The following is a 17,786-nucleotide window of genomic DNA, read 5'->3' as shown; positions in this document are numbered from 1 at the left end:
ATATCAGTACTTCGTACCGTTATAATACATTATTTTTTAGCAACACGATATTGTTTCTTTTCGTCATAGATACACATTACATTATCAAAAACAACTCCCTTGGGATTTTTCAAATTTTTTCGCCCTCCACATTGTTTAAATCAAAATCATCTTCATATCTCCCTTAATGCATAAATAGGTGAAAAAGGTGATTATTTAAGTTCTCCGACAGTCTAGGTCAGAACACTCGATGTAACTTGAAGAAATCCCAGGTTCGGAGATGTTTGAAAAATCACAGATTTGCCTTCTGATACAGCCACAAATTCGAAAGTACTTGGTTATGGTTTGATCCATGTGAACTGTATGTAAATCCTAATTCTGAATCAAGCACCACCCTCAAAATAAACTTCGTGACAATAAAAATGTACCACCAAGAAGGTATCAAATTACAAAGCTAAAATTTTCAGTTTATTTCTCTCAAATAAAGAAATAATTGATTTCATTTTGGAAAAAAATAAGAGAAATTAAGGGTTAGCAATACATTAGATAATCGGATAGCAAGAGTTACTGGTCGGATTACGTTTCTAATGGTCGCTGGGGCATGCCCCGAATAAGATGATCGATCTCTTCTTGAGGTATCTCATCCCAAGCTTGCTTCTTCAAACTCTTTCCTTGTTGGGGAAAACGTCTTAACCTCGACTCATGATATCCCACACATGTTCTAAGGAATTTAAATTCGAAGAACGAGCTGGCCAAGGAAGAATTTCGACCTCTGCCTGTTGCAGAAGGGTCCTACTAATTTGTGCGATTTGAGGTCGGGCATTATCTTGTTGGAAAACTTCTATAGCGTATTCATTTATCAAAGGTAACAGAACGGGCCTTAAAATCTCATCGATATATCAATGCAAATTGAATCTGTACCCAATGCTTATGGACCGCTATACCATAACACCTGATGTTATATATGATGTTATATATATGGACCTGTCCAAAGCATTTGATCGCGTGAATCACAGGTTACTGCTTTATAAATTAGATGATTTCGGTTTATCCGATGGGTTGATTTTGCTCATTGAGTCATATCTTCAGGAAAGGGTTCAGTTTGTTCAATATAGAGGCTTCAGATCTGAATCTTTCTCTCAAACTTCAGGGGTTCCTCAGGGTTCTGTCCTTGGACCCCTGTTTTTTAATATATTTATCAATGATCTGACCTCTTTATTAAATGAAAATTTTCAAATGTATGCTGACGATTTGAAGATTTATCGTACAGTTTCGACACTTAATGATTGTTCTAGGTTGCAGAAAGATCTTGACATCATTCAAAAATGGTGCAATGACAATGATCAGCTAATCAATACTAAGAAGTGCTATGTGTTGACTTTCTCAAGGAAGTTAGACAAAATTATATGTGACTACTGGATAGGTGGGGTAAAGATACTGCGTGCTACTGAATTCAGGGATCTTGGAGTTGTCTTCGATTGTGGTCTCACTTTTCGCAATCATATTGAATATGTGACATCTGCTGCCTACAAATCTTTGGGTTTTGTTCTTCGTAACAGGAGATTATTCCATAGTGCTGAGGCAATTGTATCGCTTTATAAGGCTTATGTGCGATGCAAATTGGAGTATGCTGGTATTGTTTGGTCACCAATATACAATAACCACACCTGGGCCTTGGAGAAGATTCAAAGACATTTTGCTAAATTTTTAGTATTTAATGAAACTGGTCAATACCACCTAGGCGACTTCAGCAGGAAACCCTTTTAGAATGTGTTCAGCTTCACTCATTGGCGAGTAGACGGGATTTTGCTAAAATCAAATTTCTGTCGGATGTCCTCAGCTTTTCTGTTGAATGCCCCTACCTTTTGTCAAAGCTTCTTATTAAGGTTCCTGCTTTTAATTGTAGAAGATGTGAAGTTTTTGAACTAAGATCTGCGAGGACAAATGTTCTACTAATGTCACCGTTATACCAGATGGTTAACAGCTGTTCAACCAAAGCTGACTCCAATATATATATTCATATTCTTTACAAGACCCTCTGAACTTAGTGAACTTAGGTCCGTCCTGACATATGCCTCTTAATATAGCAAGAATATATGTAAGCTGGCATAAGTGTGATTCCTAATGGGAGAGTAGTATCATGCTGCTACTCATTCCACTTACTGCCTAACTAATGATAGCTTGCCTGTAATTAGGTCATTACCTGTTGGCAAGCTTAACTAAATAATAATAATAATAATAATAATAATTAGGGCCCGGATTTTAGGCAATTAAAAAGTCGGAAATAGGTGCCTAAAATAGTCCCTTAAACTACTGCAAATAGTCCCTTAAAAACTGAAAATAAGCCATACTAGGTCCTTAAAGTTGTGGTTAATTAAATTAAAAAATGTGTTTTTAAAGTTTTAAGTAGGTACACACAACAAGATATTTACTAATTATTTTTTATTAATTAATATACAATACTACAAGTTTGTTAGTTATTTACATTGTTACGTATTTACATTGCATACAAGATATTGCTCTAAATTTTCTACTTTAAAACATTGTCGGTTATCCACCAAAATGGACTTATATTTTGAAAAACTTCTTTCTACCTCGCAAGAGGTAATGGGCGCAAATTTGTAATAAATTTCTTCCATTTTGGTGTCATGTTCCGGCACATCTTCACCTCTAAAAATTCTTGCCAATTCTAGAAGAATTCTAGAAGAGGTAAATACGTTTTCAACAATTTTGATTGAATCGGTTAAAGGTAACCCATTTTTGCCAATTGAGTAATACTTTCGCAGATTATTTTAAAATTACTGCGAACATAAATTAATTGGTTTTTTATTCCGGGTTTCTTCATTATAGACTGTGCTTTTTGAATAGCAACAACAGAACTTCCATCAAAGGACATGACAACCTGTGAGTAGTTAAAAACAGTTTAACAATCAATTAATTTGCTTATCTTTTATATACTTACTTCTTTAATGGAATCAAAGTGTTCGCTGTAAAACATAGCAGCCTGAAGCCATGTTCCCCATCGTGTTAAAATTGGCTGTGGAGGCAGTGGCATTTCTTTTAGTTTTTCTTTGTACATTTCAACTCTCAAAGGTGCCTTAACGAAAATTTTTTTCACGTTCGAAATTAAATTATCCACATCTTCATATTGATAGCGAATTTTTTCAGCCACTAGATTTAAAGCATGCGCTAAGCATGTGACATGCACAATTTTTGGATAAAACACCTTAAGGTGTCTACCAGATTTTATCATATATGGTGCTCCATCCGTTACAAACAAAAGAAACTTTTCAGCAACAACTCTGGTACTCCACAAGATTTCTACGCATAGAAATTTTAAATCAAAATAAATTTAAAAAAGTGAAAAACCCTTACCTAAAGATTGATTTACGAATCTAGCTATTGTCTCATGATTTGTTCTTTCTAATTGTTTAGACGCCAAAAGATAAGATTTTCCAGGTTCATCTTCTGAAAGTTTCCCAACCAGACAATTCGCCACATATCGCCCAAGTGCATCTGTTGTTTCGTCAACTGAAACCCATATGTTAAAAGGATCCAGCTCATTCCGAATGCGGTCAATAGTCTAAAAGTGAAAATAATTTTAAATTAAATATTAAAAGATAGTATGTTCATACATCTTTGTAGCATTTTGGTAAATAATTTTTCCGTAAAGTAGACTCATCCGGAATTTTTCTACCACAATATTTTGTCAGAAAATTCTGAAACGCAGGATTTTGTAGTTTGTGCCATGGTATATTGGCAGCTAAAAAGACGTTACAAAGTTCCATATTGAATGTACTATTTGCCGACTCCTCCAAGTTCTGTGTCAGCAACGTTTGCCGAAGCGGTGTCATAATGTTCTCTTTATGGATGGCCGTTTGCTCATGCTGTTGCAAGTGACATTTTTTTTCGCATATAAACTACAAAAAATAAAATTTTCAAATAAGTAAAAAATATAAAATGACATATTTTTAATTATGCTTAACTTACCAGTTTACCACAAGCTTTACAAAACATTTCTCGGGTTGATTTTATTTCATATAAATCTTTCTTGCTTGTCCACTGTAATATTTTTTCGCGTAAACTAATTTTTTGTTTCGGCATTATGTTCACTTTAAACAGGTTCACAAGAAACACGACCACTGCACGGAGATAAAGTAAACGAGAAATGACAAATTTGTAATGCTTATATTTACGTCTCCCACCAAATTTCAGAGGAGATGGTTAATTTTATATTTCTTAAATTTTTAGAAAATGACACCCTTAAGGTTTCTCTTATTGTTTCACTTCGGGATTTTAATTTTCGTTTTTATGGCAAGGACCATTTTATAAACGTTAAAGCTTCTAACAATACCTAAGTATCAGAAAACATTAGACCGCGTATACCTGCACCCCTTCGAACAGAGGCAAACAGATAAACTCTGTAATTTATGCCAGTCCAGTCTAATGGTTTGTGGTACTTAGGTATTGTCGGAGTATTTACCGCTGACATCATGGTCCCAACCGTAAAAGCGAAAAAGTAATTCCTGTATTGTACTGCACTTTGTACATTTCAGTAATTACATCTCCTTAAATTTTAAAATCATAAAGCATTGTAAATTTTATTGAGGTACCACTTTTACATTTTCAATACCGTAAACTTCCCAGAATTCGAAAATTGGGAAAAAACCGCAAAAATGAAATTGATTTTTGGTCATTTTAGGCATGTTCAGGCAGTTAAAAGGTAAAATAGGTATTTAAAGGGCATTTTAGGCCGAATAGGCAGAATCAAATATGGCTCTAATTACTCTAATTAAGCCAGAAATCATTTATAGACAAGTTTCATACATGTGCCTTAAAAAATAAAAATAGTCCATTTTGCCTAAAATCCGGGCCCTAATAATAATGTTACGCCGCCATGGCCTCGTCAAGTTACGTCTTTCTTTACGGAATCTTTTAACCATTACTCAGAGGTCATTTTGCCAGGAACAAAATCGGGATTCGTCACTAAACATGACTTAATCCCATTCGCTGAGCAAATGTTGCTTTTCTTGATACTACCGAAGTTTGGCTGCTTTATGCAATTGTGTCAGTGGAAGGCGTCTGCACTCCAGCTTAAAAAATTACTAATAACCAGTGCCTATGTTTTTCAGGACAATAAAAGTCGAGGTTTTACGTTTTTTTGTTCTATCGTTTTTATCATCAACTCCTATCAGATGTGGATAGCAAATTGGTAGGCATTTCGACCTTGTAAGTTCATCCCTTCTGGGCGGTGCGTTTTTATTGACACGTAGTGTCTTAATTTCAGAAACATATCCAAGTAACTTGAGTGAAAATTTCATCTATTTCAACAATTTAGATCAGAGATGGAACAGATTTGCGAATAATTTTGTTGCCTAATAAAATAGCTTCGATCCACTGGATAGAGGTTAAAGTTCAAATCAATTTAAAATTTTATCTCTCATTATAGCTTTAATAATAAATATTAACAGGACTGATATTTTATTATCATAAAAGCAATTTTCCGCCTTGAGCTGTAATTCCAATTACTCTATGTAAATTAGTGTCATTTCTGATTAAATTGGAGCAATGGTAATTTTGAAATCGGTGTACAAAAACTGCACTTGTAATAACGACTGAGGTAAACAATAGATTTAAATGTGATTATTCTAGACAGTTTATTCGTTTTTATACTTCAAATATTATAAAAATTAAATTATTATAATTTTGAAATCGGTGTACAAAAACTGCACTTGTAATAAATAACGACTGAGGTAAACAATAGATTGAAATGTGATTATTCTAGACAGTTTATTCGTTTTTATACTTCAAATATTATTATTGATAATTGATAAAAAACTGATTCAAACATTTTATTTTCACTGAAAGTTGAACATGTTGAAATATATTTGTTTTGAAATATTCAAGAACAGTTTGAAATCATCTTTACTTAAACCAAATTTTTGTGTTTGATGGCATTCTATGGATACTTAAAATTTATATAATCAATAGATGGTAGTATAATAGTACTTACTTGATTATAAATTAGTCCGGGAATACTTCATATTTGTTTACCTTTGCGGTCTGTTGTTACTGCAATAACCACAAATTATTCCTTTTAAATATTTATAACGGATTATTTAATTCACAGACATTTCGACCAAGAGCATCCCGTCAACCAACAATGAGTGGAAATTTTCCACCACTAAAATGAATTAAGCCAAAATTTCACAGCCTCCAGCTGATATTTAGAGTCAATGAGAAACGAAATTTTCAAAACAATATCGAAATCAAAGCATTTTTAATGTAATTATTTCCATCACCTGTCAAATTTGAATTTTAATCAATCACGAATTAAAAGACTATTGAAAATCACTAATCAAAACATTATTATGTCGATAAATGCTCTCTTCCTGCGATAAATTCTCTCTTCGTGTTTTGTTACAACAAAGCTTATGTAAAAAAAATTATCGATAAAACTATAACGTTTTGGGGATATTAACCTTGATTATTTCCTTCATGTGTTTAGCAACCAATTATGTGACAAATATTGACCAATCAAAACGAGAAAACAAAAAATAACCCGATAACATTTCTCTAAAATGCACACTGTGCAATAATCTGATAAAAGATGTCAGTACCTGATTTTTTTTTTATTATTTTGAATAAAAAATATTGGAAATAATGCTTTTGTTTTCATTCTATTCAGGAAATAATCAGCCGTATACCTCTTGTCCAAAATTTTAATATCGGCAATTTTTTTGCTAATGAACTCAAACATCCATAAATTATTTGGTCAGAAGACCAATTATTATCAAATAAAAGCCCTCGACTTCGTCTCGTGTTCTCGTTTGCTAATAATTGGTCTTCTAACCTCATTTATGGATGTTTTCGTTCATTAGCAAAAAAATTTCCGATAAAAAATTTTGCACTTGGGATATAATAAGTGATAAAATGTTTAAAAGCTGCACTATTTTGTTCATCATGTAGTCAGAAGTCGGCAATATTTTTCATGTCAGTATTGCCTGTAAAAAATGTTACTTATCATAACTTTATTTTTAATTAACTAGGTTTAGGAGTACCCTTTTCTCAAATTCAATATCTTTGAATATCTCTGATGTCGAATATTCCAATACCCTGAGAATTAAAAAATTAAACAATTATTACAACATCCATTCTAAGATTGTTGGTAAAACTGCCAACGATTCGTTGCTGACTATTTCAGAACGAATATGAAACCGTTTTATTACAGACTTGGAGTAGCTAACAACTTTTCTAACCTTTTCGACCATAACATTTTTGTATGTGAATATGAGAATCGGGACAGTGTCTCTTTCTACTAGATTGTAACTTATGTTTAATTAATTTTTTAAAGTTGGAGTGTTGTGTTTATTACCATCATTGAATTTTGTTCATTCTTTTTGAAAGTGAGTCGCTATGAAACGAACAACGTAAGAAGGGTCTTTAGCGCAAAAGGTGGTCACCTCAGGAAGACGTCATTAGTGGAAGAACTTACAAACTATTTGCGTAGGGAATAGAAGAAGATTAGCTTTCTAAATAATAATCAACACAAAATCCAATTTTCGTTTTTTTTTTAATGTCAAATTTGACATACATACAGGGTTATGATAAAATAACGCACAAAATTCATAAAACGTACAGTTTTATTTTTGAAAAAAATGCAGAAACACGTCAGACAGTTTTTTAAATTCTGCGCCTCTTAACATTTATATAGAAAAAACATTGGGTCAAATTTGTCAAAGTTATAACGCCATTAATATTTTTTCCAAATGGGAAGCTACGATTCAGATTAGATTATTGGATAAAGCTTATTTTTCTGGATTATAAAAATCTAATTTAAATCGGGGTTACATAAAAAAATGAGCAAATTAATAAAGAACGAAATAAACTTAATTTTAATAATAACTAGAGTTCTCTTTACAAAATTTTGTAAACATCACCCCAAATCTGCTATTGAAAGATTTAATTTACCACGCGAAAATGGTGGTAGGGGTTTTTCAAATCTAGAAATTCTACAACAAAATCAAATTGCTTCACTAAAATAGTAATTATACGCCAAGGTAGAGAAGACATTTTTTTAAGCCGAGGGAATAAAGAAGCGAGGCTTAAAATTGTCTTCTCTAGCGTGGTGTATATATTATTTTTTTCACTACTAGATCCGTTAAAACCCTTTCTAATAATAATTAGTAATTAAATTTGTTTGTCCGATGCGACGATCCGAGTTCTCATTTTTCAACGGTTGCTATGAAAATTGAAAATCGTCTGTCTACGTTAACCAATAAAATCAAAGAAAATCTTTCGTTGCTAGGTGACGGCTGTTCATTATTGACTACTGGTTAATAATAAAAAATTATTAACCTAGGGAGAGAAATTCTACTTCTGGGGTCGATTCAAGTTTCAATAATGACGCCTTCTAAGACTAGTAGTGAAAACAATTATTTTCTCAATAGAGCTCGTGATAACACTTTTTTTAATGCTTTGGTTTCAGCGGATAAAGGTTACACACCTTTAAATTTAAGTGATAATATAATTTCAGATATTGTTGAGCCAAATATACCTGACACTATAGCAAATATAAAACAAAAGTCTTTACATGGGAGATATTTTAAAGAGCTAGAACAGCCAGAAATTAATATTCAAGCTTCTCATGCATGGCTTAAAAAATCAAATATTCATCCTGAGACTGAGGGTTTTATATTTGCAATACAAGATCGTGTTATAAATACAAGAAATTATAAAAAACACATATGCGGTTTACAGTCGATCATTGATAAATGTAGGATTTGCGGAACTGAAGGGGAAACCATTGAACACATCATTTCTTCTTGCACCGTTTTGGATCAAAGCGTCATGATATATTCGCAAAAATTATACACATGAATTTAGCAGTTAAATTCAATTTATTAAAGGATACACAACCACATTACATTTATAAACCAGAAAGTTGTTTAGAAAATGACAATTACAAATTATATTTTGATCGGAGAGTTTTAACTGACATTCACATTCAGCATAACAGACCAGACATTATTATTTTAAATAAACAACAAAAGCAAGCATATCTTTTAAATATAGCTGTTCCAAATTCACACAATATAACACAGACATATAATACAAAAATTAATAAATATTTAGAACTCTCCGTTGCTATGAGAAATCTTTGGTGTTTAGAAAAAATTTCGATTTTACCATTTATAATTTCAGCAACAAGAATAGTACCGCAATCTCTTTTTAAAAATTTAAAAATTTTGGACTTAGAGAACACATTGGTGGTTGAAATTCAAAAAGGTATATTATTATACTCATGTCACATCGTGAGGAAATTCCTTAACATTGACACAGAACATAAAACACAAAAAAGTCAAAATGTGGAGGCGAGACGCCGGTAATTATGTTGATAAGCACTGCACTATTACTTGATAGTATTATCCGTAATAGTGTATGTACTCCGGCAAAATTGCCGTGCCGCCGGGTGGAGGTGGGATACGAGAATAAAAGAATACTTTAAAGCAAGAATTTACTCTACAGGAATTGTTCAAACTGTGTCGTGTTTACATTTTGACACAGACCCAAACGGTGGTACACCTGGTTGAGGGAATTTTCAGTAATCTGAGGACTGATAAGAATCATCTGATGCCGAATTCGCTCTATCAGATCCTGTAAATTATTTGGTCTGTTGATGTAAACCCGACTTTTTAAATGTCACCACAGAAAAAAATCAAGAGGGGTCAGATCAGGGGATCTAGGTGGCGACTCCATTGGGCCACGTCTTCCAATCCACCTTCTTTCAAACTGGTTGTCTAGAAATCTCCTTACATTAACAGCATAATGTAGTGGTGCCTCATCTTGCTGAAACCAAATGCTGGGATCTAAATTCTGTGCATTATTTAGATCAGGAAATGCAGCAAAATAAGTCCGGAAGCACCGCCGTACGAATGTGATCTAAATATCGCTCAGCTGTTAAATTCCCGTGAAAGAAATAAGATCCAATAAATTTTCTCATAACTATTCCTACCCAAACATTATTTTTTTGGGATGTGTTTTGTTTGAACCCAGTGAGAATTTTCCCGAGCCCAGTAGCGACAATTATGTCGATTTATTGTACCACTTAAATAAAACGTTGCCTGATTCGAAAATACTACACTACTTAAAAAATTTGGATTTTCGTCGCAATGCCTCATGAGGATTTCACAAAATTCGAAACGTCTATCCAGATTATCTTCTGAGAGTTCATGAACGAGTTGAACTTTATACGGGTGCAGTTTGTCTTTTCTTAAAGCTTTTTTAAAAGCTTTACCACAAACGACTGACTAACATTTTATTTTATCGCCGTAACCTACCGTCATTATTCTATACGTTCTTTTTCAGTTAAACGAGTCATTATTGGTGTGACACTGGCAAAACGACTAATTTTCACAAGTCATAAACTACTGGTCGGTTTACTCGGTTTTGTCGGCCCACGGTCCATGGTCAGAAAAGTGCGTCCGAAAAAGTACGTACGAAAAAGTGTGCCCGAAAAAGAGTTGCTTCTCGTCCACATGGGAGTGTGTAAAATTGCCTTTTTCATTAAGGGTGGCTAAAAAATGTTTTTTTTTTTTTATTTCACATACATTAAAAAGCTAAACGCCGTATATTTCTGTGCCTAACACGAAATGAAATGAGTTGACGACCGTTAATTATTTCATCACTCGGTAAACCGACTTGCACTATATTGCGTAACTGTAGACTTTGGACTATATTAACTAAAATATTGTAACTCACGGTGCCTCAGTATGAGCTTATTAAACAAAATAATGCATTAGCAGATGGAGCGTAAACTTTGATGCATGCCATATATGCTGAATAGACACATAATGTTCCCTAAAATTCGTGGAATGGCTGTATTATGTTACCTATTCTCTTTTATTTAGCTTTTATCAGGAAGGTAGTTTTATTTACCACATTCATGTCGTGGCGTTCTTTTTGATGTCTTTGTTATAAGAATTACACTGTCACCGACAACAACTTTCTGTAACGCCGATCGTTTAAAACATGCAAGATAATATAACTAAAACTCGTAATGGTTATACTCAAGAGTCTGATATCAAACTTGGTAAAGTGATACTTCAGTGCTTATGAAAATAACTTGTAATTTTAGGTTTATTCTTCAGATGAAAAATCTCCTTGATTTATGCGAAATCAGAAAACAAAAGTTGCTTTTACCATTCCTGGTTTCATTAAAGCAGTAAAATTTTAAAATATTCCCTTTCCAAACATTTTCTGCTTTCGGTTATTACAAAATAAAATAAATCCGTTAACAAAGTGGAGAAGATATTTTAACATGAATTTGCCATAAATCATAAACTTAGCTTTGGATATTTTAATAAGCAACACAGTTCAAAGTTTAATCCACCATTTAACAAGGGACTATTGCATATTTGATAATATTATCACGTAGGTTGCAATATTGTTAGAAAATTAAGAAGCTGGTATATGTTAGAACTTTTACTGATTTAAACTTATTTATTTTACAGTGTGTGGATAACTGTCGGCAATATGAGCTTTTTCAACTCCCTGCAAGAGTATGTCAGTAATAGCGTTGCTGGACTCAGCCTAAGCCCCAAACGGTAAGTTTATTGTTATGTCTGCAGCCTCACCCAGTGCAAATTGGGTAACCGTCTCGAATACAATTCTTAGTTGTTCTGCTAACACCTAAAAAGCATTAAGTAGGCCAGTGGGGAAGTCGTAATCCTGAAAAAATTGTTAAACCTCTTAATAACGCCAGGAGTGTGAACGTAACGAGCTAACCTCTACGTGAACTTTTAACATTTCGAAATTACGCTTCGTTTATTTGCTTAATGAATCAATTTTTTTATAGGTGGCACCATTCAGCTTTGACCTGATTTTTCAAACAAATCCATTTAACTGTTTGTCGACGGCAAATTTGATTAGTAACAAATTAATACAGGCGTGGCACCTACTCTGCTATTAATTGAATTTAATTAATAACTCGATTAATTTTTAAATAGTATAGAACTCAACGAACATTAATAGCGATTCATCTGAAAACCGTCATTCAAAAAGAAATCTGGAAGTTTCATTTAAGTGTCATATATGATTGCCACCATATTTTACAAGAATACTTATATCACGTACAATATGAGAAGATATAAAAAAAAAAACACTAGAGACATGACACTCTGTCGGTGCTGTCATTTTATGATGAAATTATGATGGATAAAGGCGAAGTGGAATTTTAAATCAGTTCAAATATTAAAACATTCTGTCAAAAATGATCCATAAAAAATACGTTATATTAAAAGACTTTATTGTTTATTACGCTGGTATGTGCAGGTAACTATCTATGAGATACTAGTGAAAAAATTATTATAAATTTTTATTTGGTGGAAATACCTACGAGTTTCTGTGTAAATTGGGCTTTTCTAATTGCCCGAGGGGGCAGATTAAAACATGAACGTAGCGAGGGTTTTAGACCCTCGAGGGTAATTACAAAAGGCCAATTTACCCAGAAACGAGTTGCATACAACATTTTATTGTTTCAAACGACGTCCCTGAAGCTTCAAAATCTTTTAAAAATGGTTACACATTTGCTTTTGACAGTGCTGACAAATGTTTTAAGACCTGTCAGAAATGTAACGCTGAATGTGTTGTCTAGGGCAACGGTTCATTATCTGCTCATTTAGTCTTAGGGCGGTTAGGAGGCAGTTTACAAAGGAGAAAAATGAGAATTTATGACAGTTGAAAACAATAATAGTATATTAACAGACAAGTTTCATAAGACCAGTCTTGAAGCACGAATTCAAGATTAAAAAACGAGTGGCGTAGAATGAGTGCTTCAAGGTCTTATGAAACGAGTTTTTTATACTATTTTTTGTAATTTGCCCTTTTTAAGCCATTTTTAAACAAAAATGTTTACTTTCCTCGATTTAGGGATTTTTGTGGCGGTTGGTAATGTCTTAATTTTAAAAGGAAAATTTGATCAAGTCTTCAATGTCGCCTTTTGTTTTATCCAAATTCTGTCACAAAACACGAATATGGAAGATAATCTTTCATGTACACCCGCTGAAATACATGAAATTGCCAAAAATACAGTCGCGAATTTGTGGCCTGATAAATTCTGATAAATAATTCTTTGCACATTTTGTAATTTAAACTGACACGCATGACCGATCAAGCTTTGCCAACCTAAAAATTTTCGTAAAATGTTCCGTGAAATAATGACTATAAGGACATCCTAGAACCTAGATGATGAGGTCACGTTCGTTAACATGTCTATTAGAGAATCAAAATGGAAGCAAATTACAAAAAAGTTTCTAAAGCAAATGCGTCAATTTGCCAAAATTAAACTGTCTTTTCAGTTGTGCCAACTTGCATGGTCTTATTTACCTACTAGGCAGGACTATACAGTTATGCTACAATCTGTCACTGTTTTTATTCACGGACACCCTTAAAAGTGATCCGACGAGTTTTGGTCGTCTGTGCATTTTAATAATTGTGTTGTTCTTTGTCCGAAGCCAGTCTACGACTTTTCAGAATGCTAGGCATTCCATGGAATGTATAGAAGCAGTTTCGTGAATGTTATATTTCATTGTAATTCCTTTAATAATAAATTTTTAAACATTTTAAAAACATTTATATACTCCTTGTATGCAGAGGGTTTTTTATGGATAACTTAAAAAAAAATTGCACGATGAGGTAGAAAAATGAATACCGAAAATACAAGAAAACAAGTCAAGAGTGCCTACCTCTTCTTTTGTTTTATCGAAACGTCTTTCTTAGTTTGATCGTACACATATGAATACTTGTATACACAGTCGTTTTATTGGTTGCCTACCTCTCAAAAAATCTATTGTTAATTAATTATTGTTAATAATTAATGCTTTATCTTCAATGGTCCGTAAACTTTGCCGAAATCGAAAACTTTTTCAAGGTGAACCACAACACCGTTACTTTAAAATTGACGTTTGTTTGTTTGTTTGTTTCCCCACAAAAGCTGTTTACCAGTGGCGTTGTGTTTGGCAATAAAGCTGATAAATTACCCATCCTTACGAATGTAAAATGCTGCGCTTCTTTATTCTATAAATTTTCTCCATTATCAGATAATAATAATAATAAAATAAAAATTATAATTCCAACGTCCAATTCATGATTTATTATAAAGTACTGTTTGAGACCACAAATTGTCTATCTATACCCATGTATTTGTATACATAGAATTCCGCTACGACATGACATGACCAATAATTTGCAACGCCTGCTCTGATTTGTTTTCTTTTTGATCAGTTTGTACTAACAATAAGATTAGATCAGACTAGTCGAGCACACGACAAAAGTACATGAGTAGCTGGATACCTACAAACAATAGATTTTTTCGAAAAAAATTAAACCATTTCGCTGTCCTTACAAAGTAACTGTGTTGAAAAATAAAATTGTTTGAAAAGAACAATAGATAGTGTGTGAACCATCTTGATATGCAGCTACTTAAAATATGTCGACCAAATAATTGAACTTGACTGGTTTTAATTTAATAGAGTAGATGTTTTTAAATTTTTTTTGAATTATTTTAAGTATTGCATCGGGTGGAAAAACATCCTTATTTATAATTTTGGCGTAAGAGTAATTCACAGAAAGTGATCGAAAAAAAAACGAGCAAGGCATTCCTACGAGTATCATGGCTTAGTTGGCAGCACTAGTTTAAAATTTAAATATGTCTGTATATGATATGATGATAACCGTCAAGTTTTTCTATTGGAGATTAGAGGACTTAAATATTTATCTTTCTTGACAATATTACTATTAAAACTAACGCTGCCAACTAAACCACAATAGTTATCGCTTACTCGTCTTTTTTTCAATCGGCCGGTAGTTCCCCAATACATTATTTTTGCATCTTATATCGTTGGATCAAAATGAACATTCGATTAAATACTTGAACCCATATTACAGGGTGATTATTTTTTTGCCGCCGGTTGCAAAATTGACCTTAAAAATCTGCTCAATAAAAATTTTTTTTTTTAAATAAATTATACCGGTCGAAAGTAAATTTTTCGACAAATCAATCTGTAAATTTTATAAATTTTTCTCAATTCTTAAGGGTCATTTTGCCACCGGCGGTAAAAGATGAATCACCCTGTATATTGAACTCCTAAAAACTTTTTGCTTCTGCTGAATTATCGAACCACTTTGAATCTTTTTAAATTAAAATCTCCAAATATGTTAATTGTCTCTCGAAGTCTCACATTATAATTTCGTTTATAAAATTGTTTAGCTAACACTTTTTAATGCGAATGTTTTAATAATTCAACCGCTCGTTATTAGTTCAGGCTGATTAAATCGAACGTTCTTGCTTTAAAGTTTGCATAAGCATTATTTATTAAATTACTAGGAAATGGGCATTAATATTTAAAACTCGTTAATTTTTTAGCGTGCAATTTATTCTCTTCTAGCTTCTTTTATTTTTAGTTCCAATCGACCCATTTAAATTGTTAATGTGTTTAATGGATTTTAACATTACTTCGCGTATTGGAAGACTTGGGTTATGATTTTGTACATTTCGTTTTTTTCCTTAAAAAATTCATATTTTTAGAAGTTGAGATTAACTTGAGCACAAAAATCTTAAATTTTTTTGTCACGGCACATTTAGTGTAAAACATAGAAAATGAAAACATAGATGGGGTAGAACTTGCCGTAGAACTTCTAGTTCGTTTTTTATTAGATTAAAACTGACTGAATGCCCCTCTTGAAGTGCAGATTGAGAAGGTCTCGGCTATAAAATATCGCTACCGATTCACTTCTTTACTGTCGGTTCGCTTTTCTCATTTCAATCTCCGAAATATCGGATGAAAAGTAGACAATACCAACGCCCTATGTAAACTGAAATGAACAACTCTCAATCTCCAATGAATCGAATTATTTCTCAATATTTACAATAAAGAGAGAGCGGGTTGATTCACTTTCCTAATTTTACAACGAGTTCTTATTGATTTTTCTCTGGTTTATAATTAAAAATTGCGGTTTTCGCACCATATCGATCACTCTTTGCAGAGTCGGGGCGAAGCGAGCCAAGAAGTTTAAATCAAATGACATTCGCGTTTGATCAGGGGGTAGAACTGATATGACATGTGCGTTATGAAAAAGTCAACCCAGGCCTTCCACATCTCAGATAGATTAGCTTCATCACAATTTTAACTCTGTTGTGTTATTTGCTTTGCATGATTAGTCGCAAATATCAACACGATGGAATTAAATCTGTATTACAGTTTTTTGTGCCTGAATTCCGGGTCGCCATTAATTTATTTTTGTAGTTAATGAAGAATTAATGAAAATGCTGTTCCGCTCCATCTGTTCTATACAACTTTCAAACTGATGAACATCGCTTTTTCGAATGTGATAATAAATTATGTCTACCGAGTACTGAAGAAGCATTCACTATTTCTTATTTCACCTATGTTTAGAGAAACTCGTATTAGCATTGGCATTGCCATTGCCATGTGAATAAGAAATATAAAGAATTATGATAAAAATTGACGCAAAATATTTATGATATTTATCTCACCAGAGAAATGAAATGCACCTTCTACATTCCGACCACGTAATAAACATGATCGAAAATAGCAAGAATCAGCATTTCCTTCCGTCCGTCGTACCAACAAGTAAAATTTCTGCGGAATTAAATGAACAGTACATTTGGAATTTGCTCTGCAAACGTTAAATTCGCCACTGAATATTTCAATATCCGGTTTTTTCAACTCACCCTTCTCTAATAAAAGTCGGTGAAGAGTTACTTTTCCAGATTAATTAATTTGGAGAGCCAGATGAATATTAAAGTTATTTTACCTCTGCGCTGCATTCGGTTCGATTACGTAGTGGTTCAACTTCTTCATGATGGCGCAGCAAACACGATGCTCGTTAAATTTGACTGCACGTACGTGCAACACAAAAACAGAATCCAATCGTATAAACTTTATGTTGATATCGGTAATACTGAGATGCTAATTGAATTTGTCTTCGTTATCGTTAAACAGAATCCGCCCTTCGTCATTTCACTGAAGGTTGACGTTTCATATGACAAAACAGTTAAGCTTACTTAAGTGAAATTAGTGGATTGCGTTCCAATAAATCAGCTAATGGGGGGATTTGAAAATAGTGATTCCAGTCTAGGGATAGTTAATCTTGAACTTTAATCTGTAAATAGGGTCGTGCGATATTTAGAGGTTTCATCTAACAGATTCTCAAATAACTTTTTGTCTGTTCTACGTATGCATATCGCTGCTGTTGCCACATTATTCTTGCTTCAATTATAAAAGGAAAGAATCTCGCCCCTAGATTATTTTCATCTTTACTGAAGAAATTGGCATGGAAGCTTTTCCTTTCGTCCTGTGGACAATAATGCGTCATACTCTCTATCTACCCTGCACCAAAGAAGAAACTTGCACCTACTATTTATGACTGCTGAATATTAAAACTGCTAACTGTGAGATTCGAAATAATTTACAACATTTTTACAGACGTGCGTTAATTAAAGTTACGTTAAAGGACCTCGCACTTTTACGGACTCGCCTAAATTTTAATTGGGTATAAATTCGATAATCACTGGCTTGCTCAGACCTAATTGGCTGGTGTTTAAAGTTACCATTAACTAAAAGGTAGTTAAAGCGGCATCACGTAGTTCCTTTGATTACAGGAGAAATCGCAGTTTCGGTATTTAGCCCAGTCTCTCAGAGGAAAGTGTCGTACGTCGTACCAAAGAATTAGAACTAATTTATACAGTATTCTACTTTTCTTGGTTACAAACCTTGAGAAGACAA

The 17,786-nt window shown here is 33.1% G+C and overlaps 2 protein-coding genes across 3 annotated transcripts in view; one reads left to right on the top strand and one right to left on the bottom strand.

Moving 5' to 3' along the window:
• Positions 1 to 17,786, top strand: part of unc-13-4A (BAI1 associated protein 3) — a 106,681-nt gene that overhangs the window by 29,221 nt on the left and 59,674 nt on the right. For both annotated transcript variants that reach the window (XM_069047566.1, XM_069047563.1), the window contains exon 2: positions 11,493 to 11,585. In XM_069047566.1, the coding sequence (XP_068903667.1) occupies positions 11,515 to 11,585 (71 nt within the window). In that variant the 5' untranslated portion in view covers positions 11,493 to 11,514. The remainder of the gene's footprint in view (positions 1 to 11,492; positions 11,586 to 17,786) is intronic.
• LOC138141428 (uncharacterized) lies at positions 2,862 to 5,005 on the bottom strand. The gene is made up of 4 exons (XM_069062127.1): positions 3,970 to 5,005; positions 3,615 to 3,899; positions 3,355 to 3,562; positions 2,862 to 3,300 (listed from the first exon to the last, which is right to left on the bottom strand). Exons 1-4 carry the CDS (start codon positions 4,081 to 4,083, stop codon positions 2,930 to 2,932), a joined length of 978 nt encoding a protein of 325 aa, XP_068918228.1. The 5' UTR covers positions 4,084 to 5,005; the 3' UTR covers positions 2,862 to 2,929.

This window comes from Tenebrio molitor, chromosome 1, assembly GCF_963966145.1.
Source record: "Tenebrio molitor chromosome 1, icTenMoli1.1, whole genome shotgun sequence".
NCBI lineage: Eukaryota > Metazoa > Arthropoda > Insecta > Coleoptera > Tenebrionidae > Tenebrio > Tenebrio molitor.
This window is presented reverse-complemented; position numbering and strand designations above follow the sequence as displayed.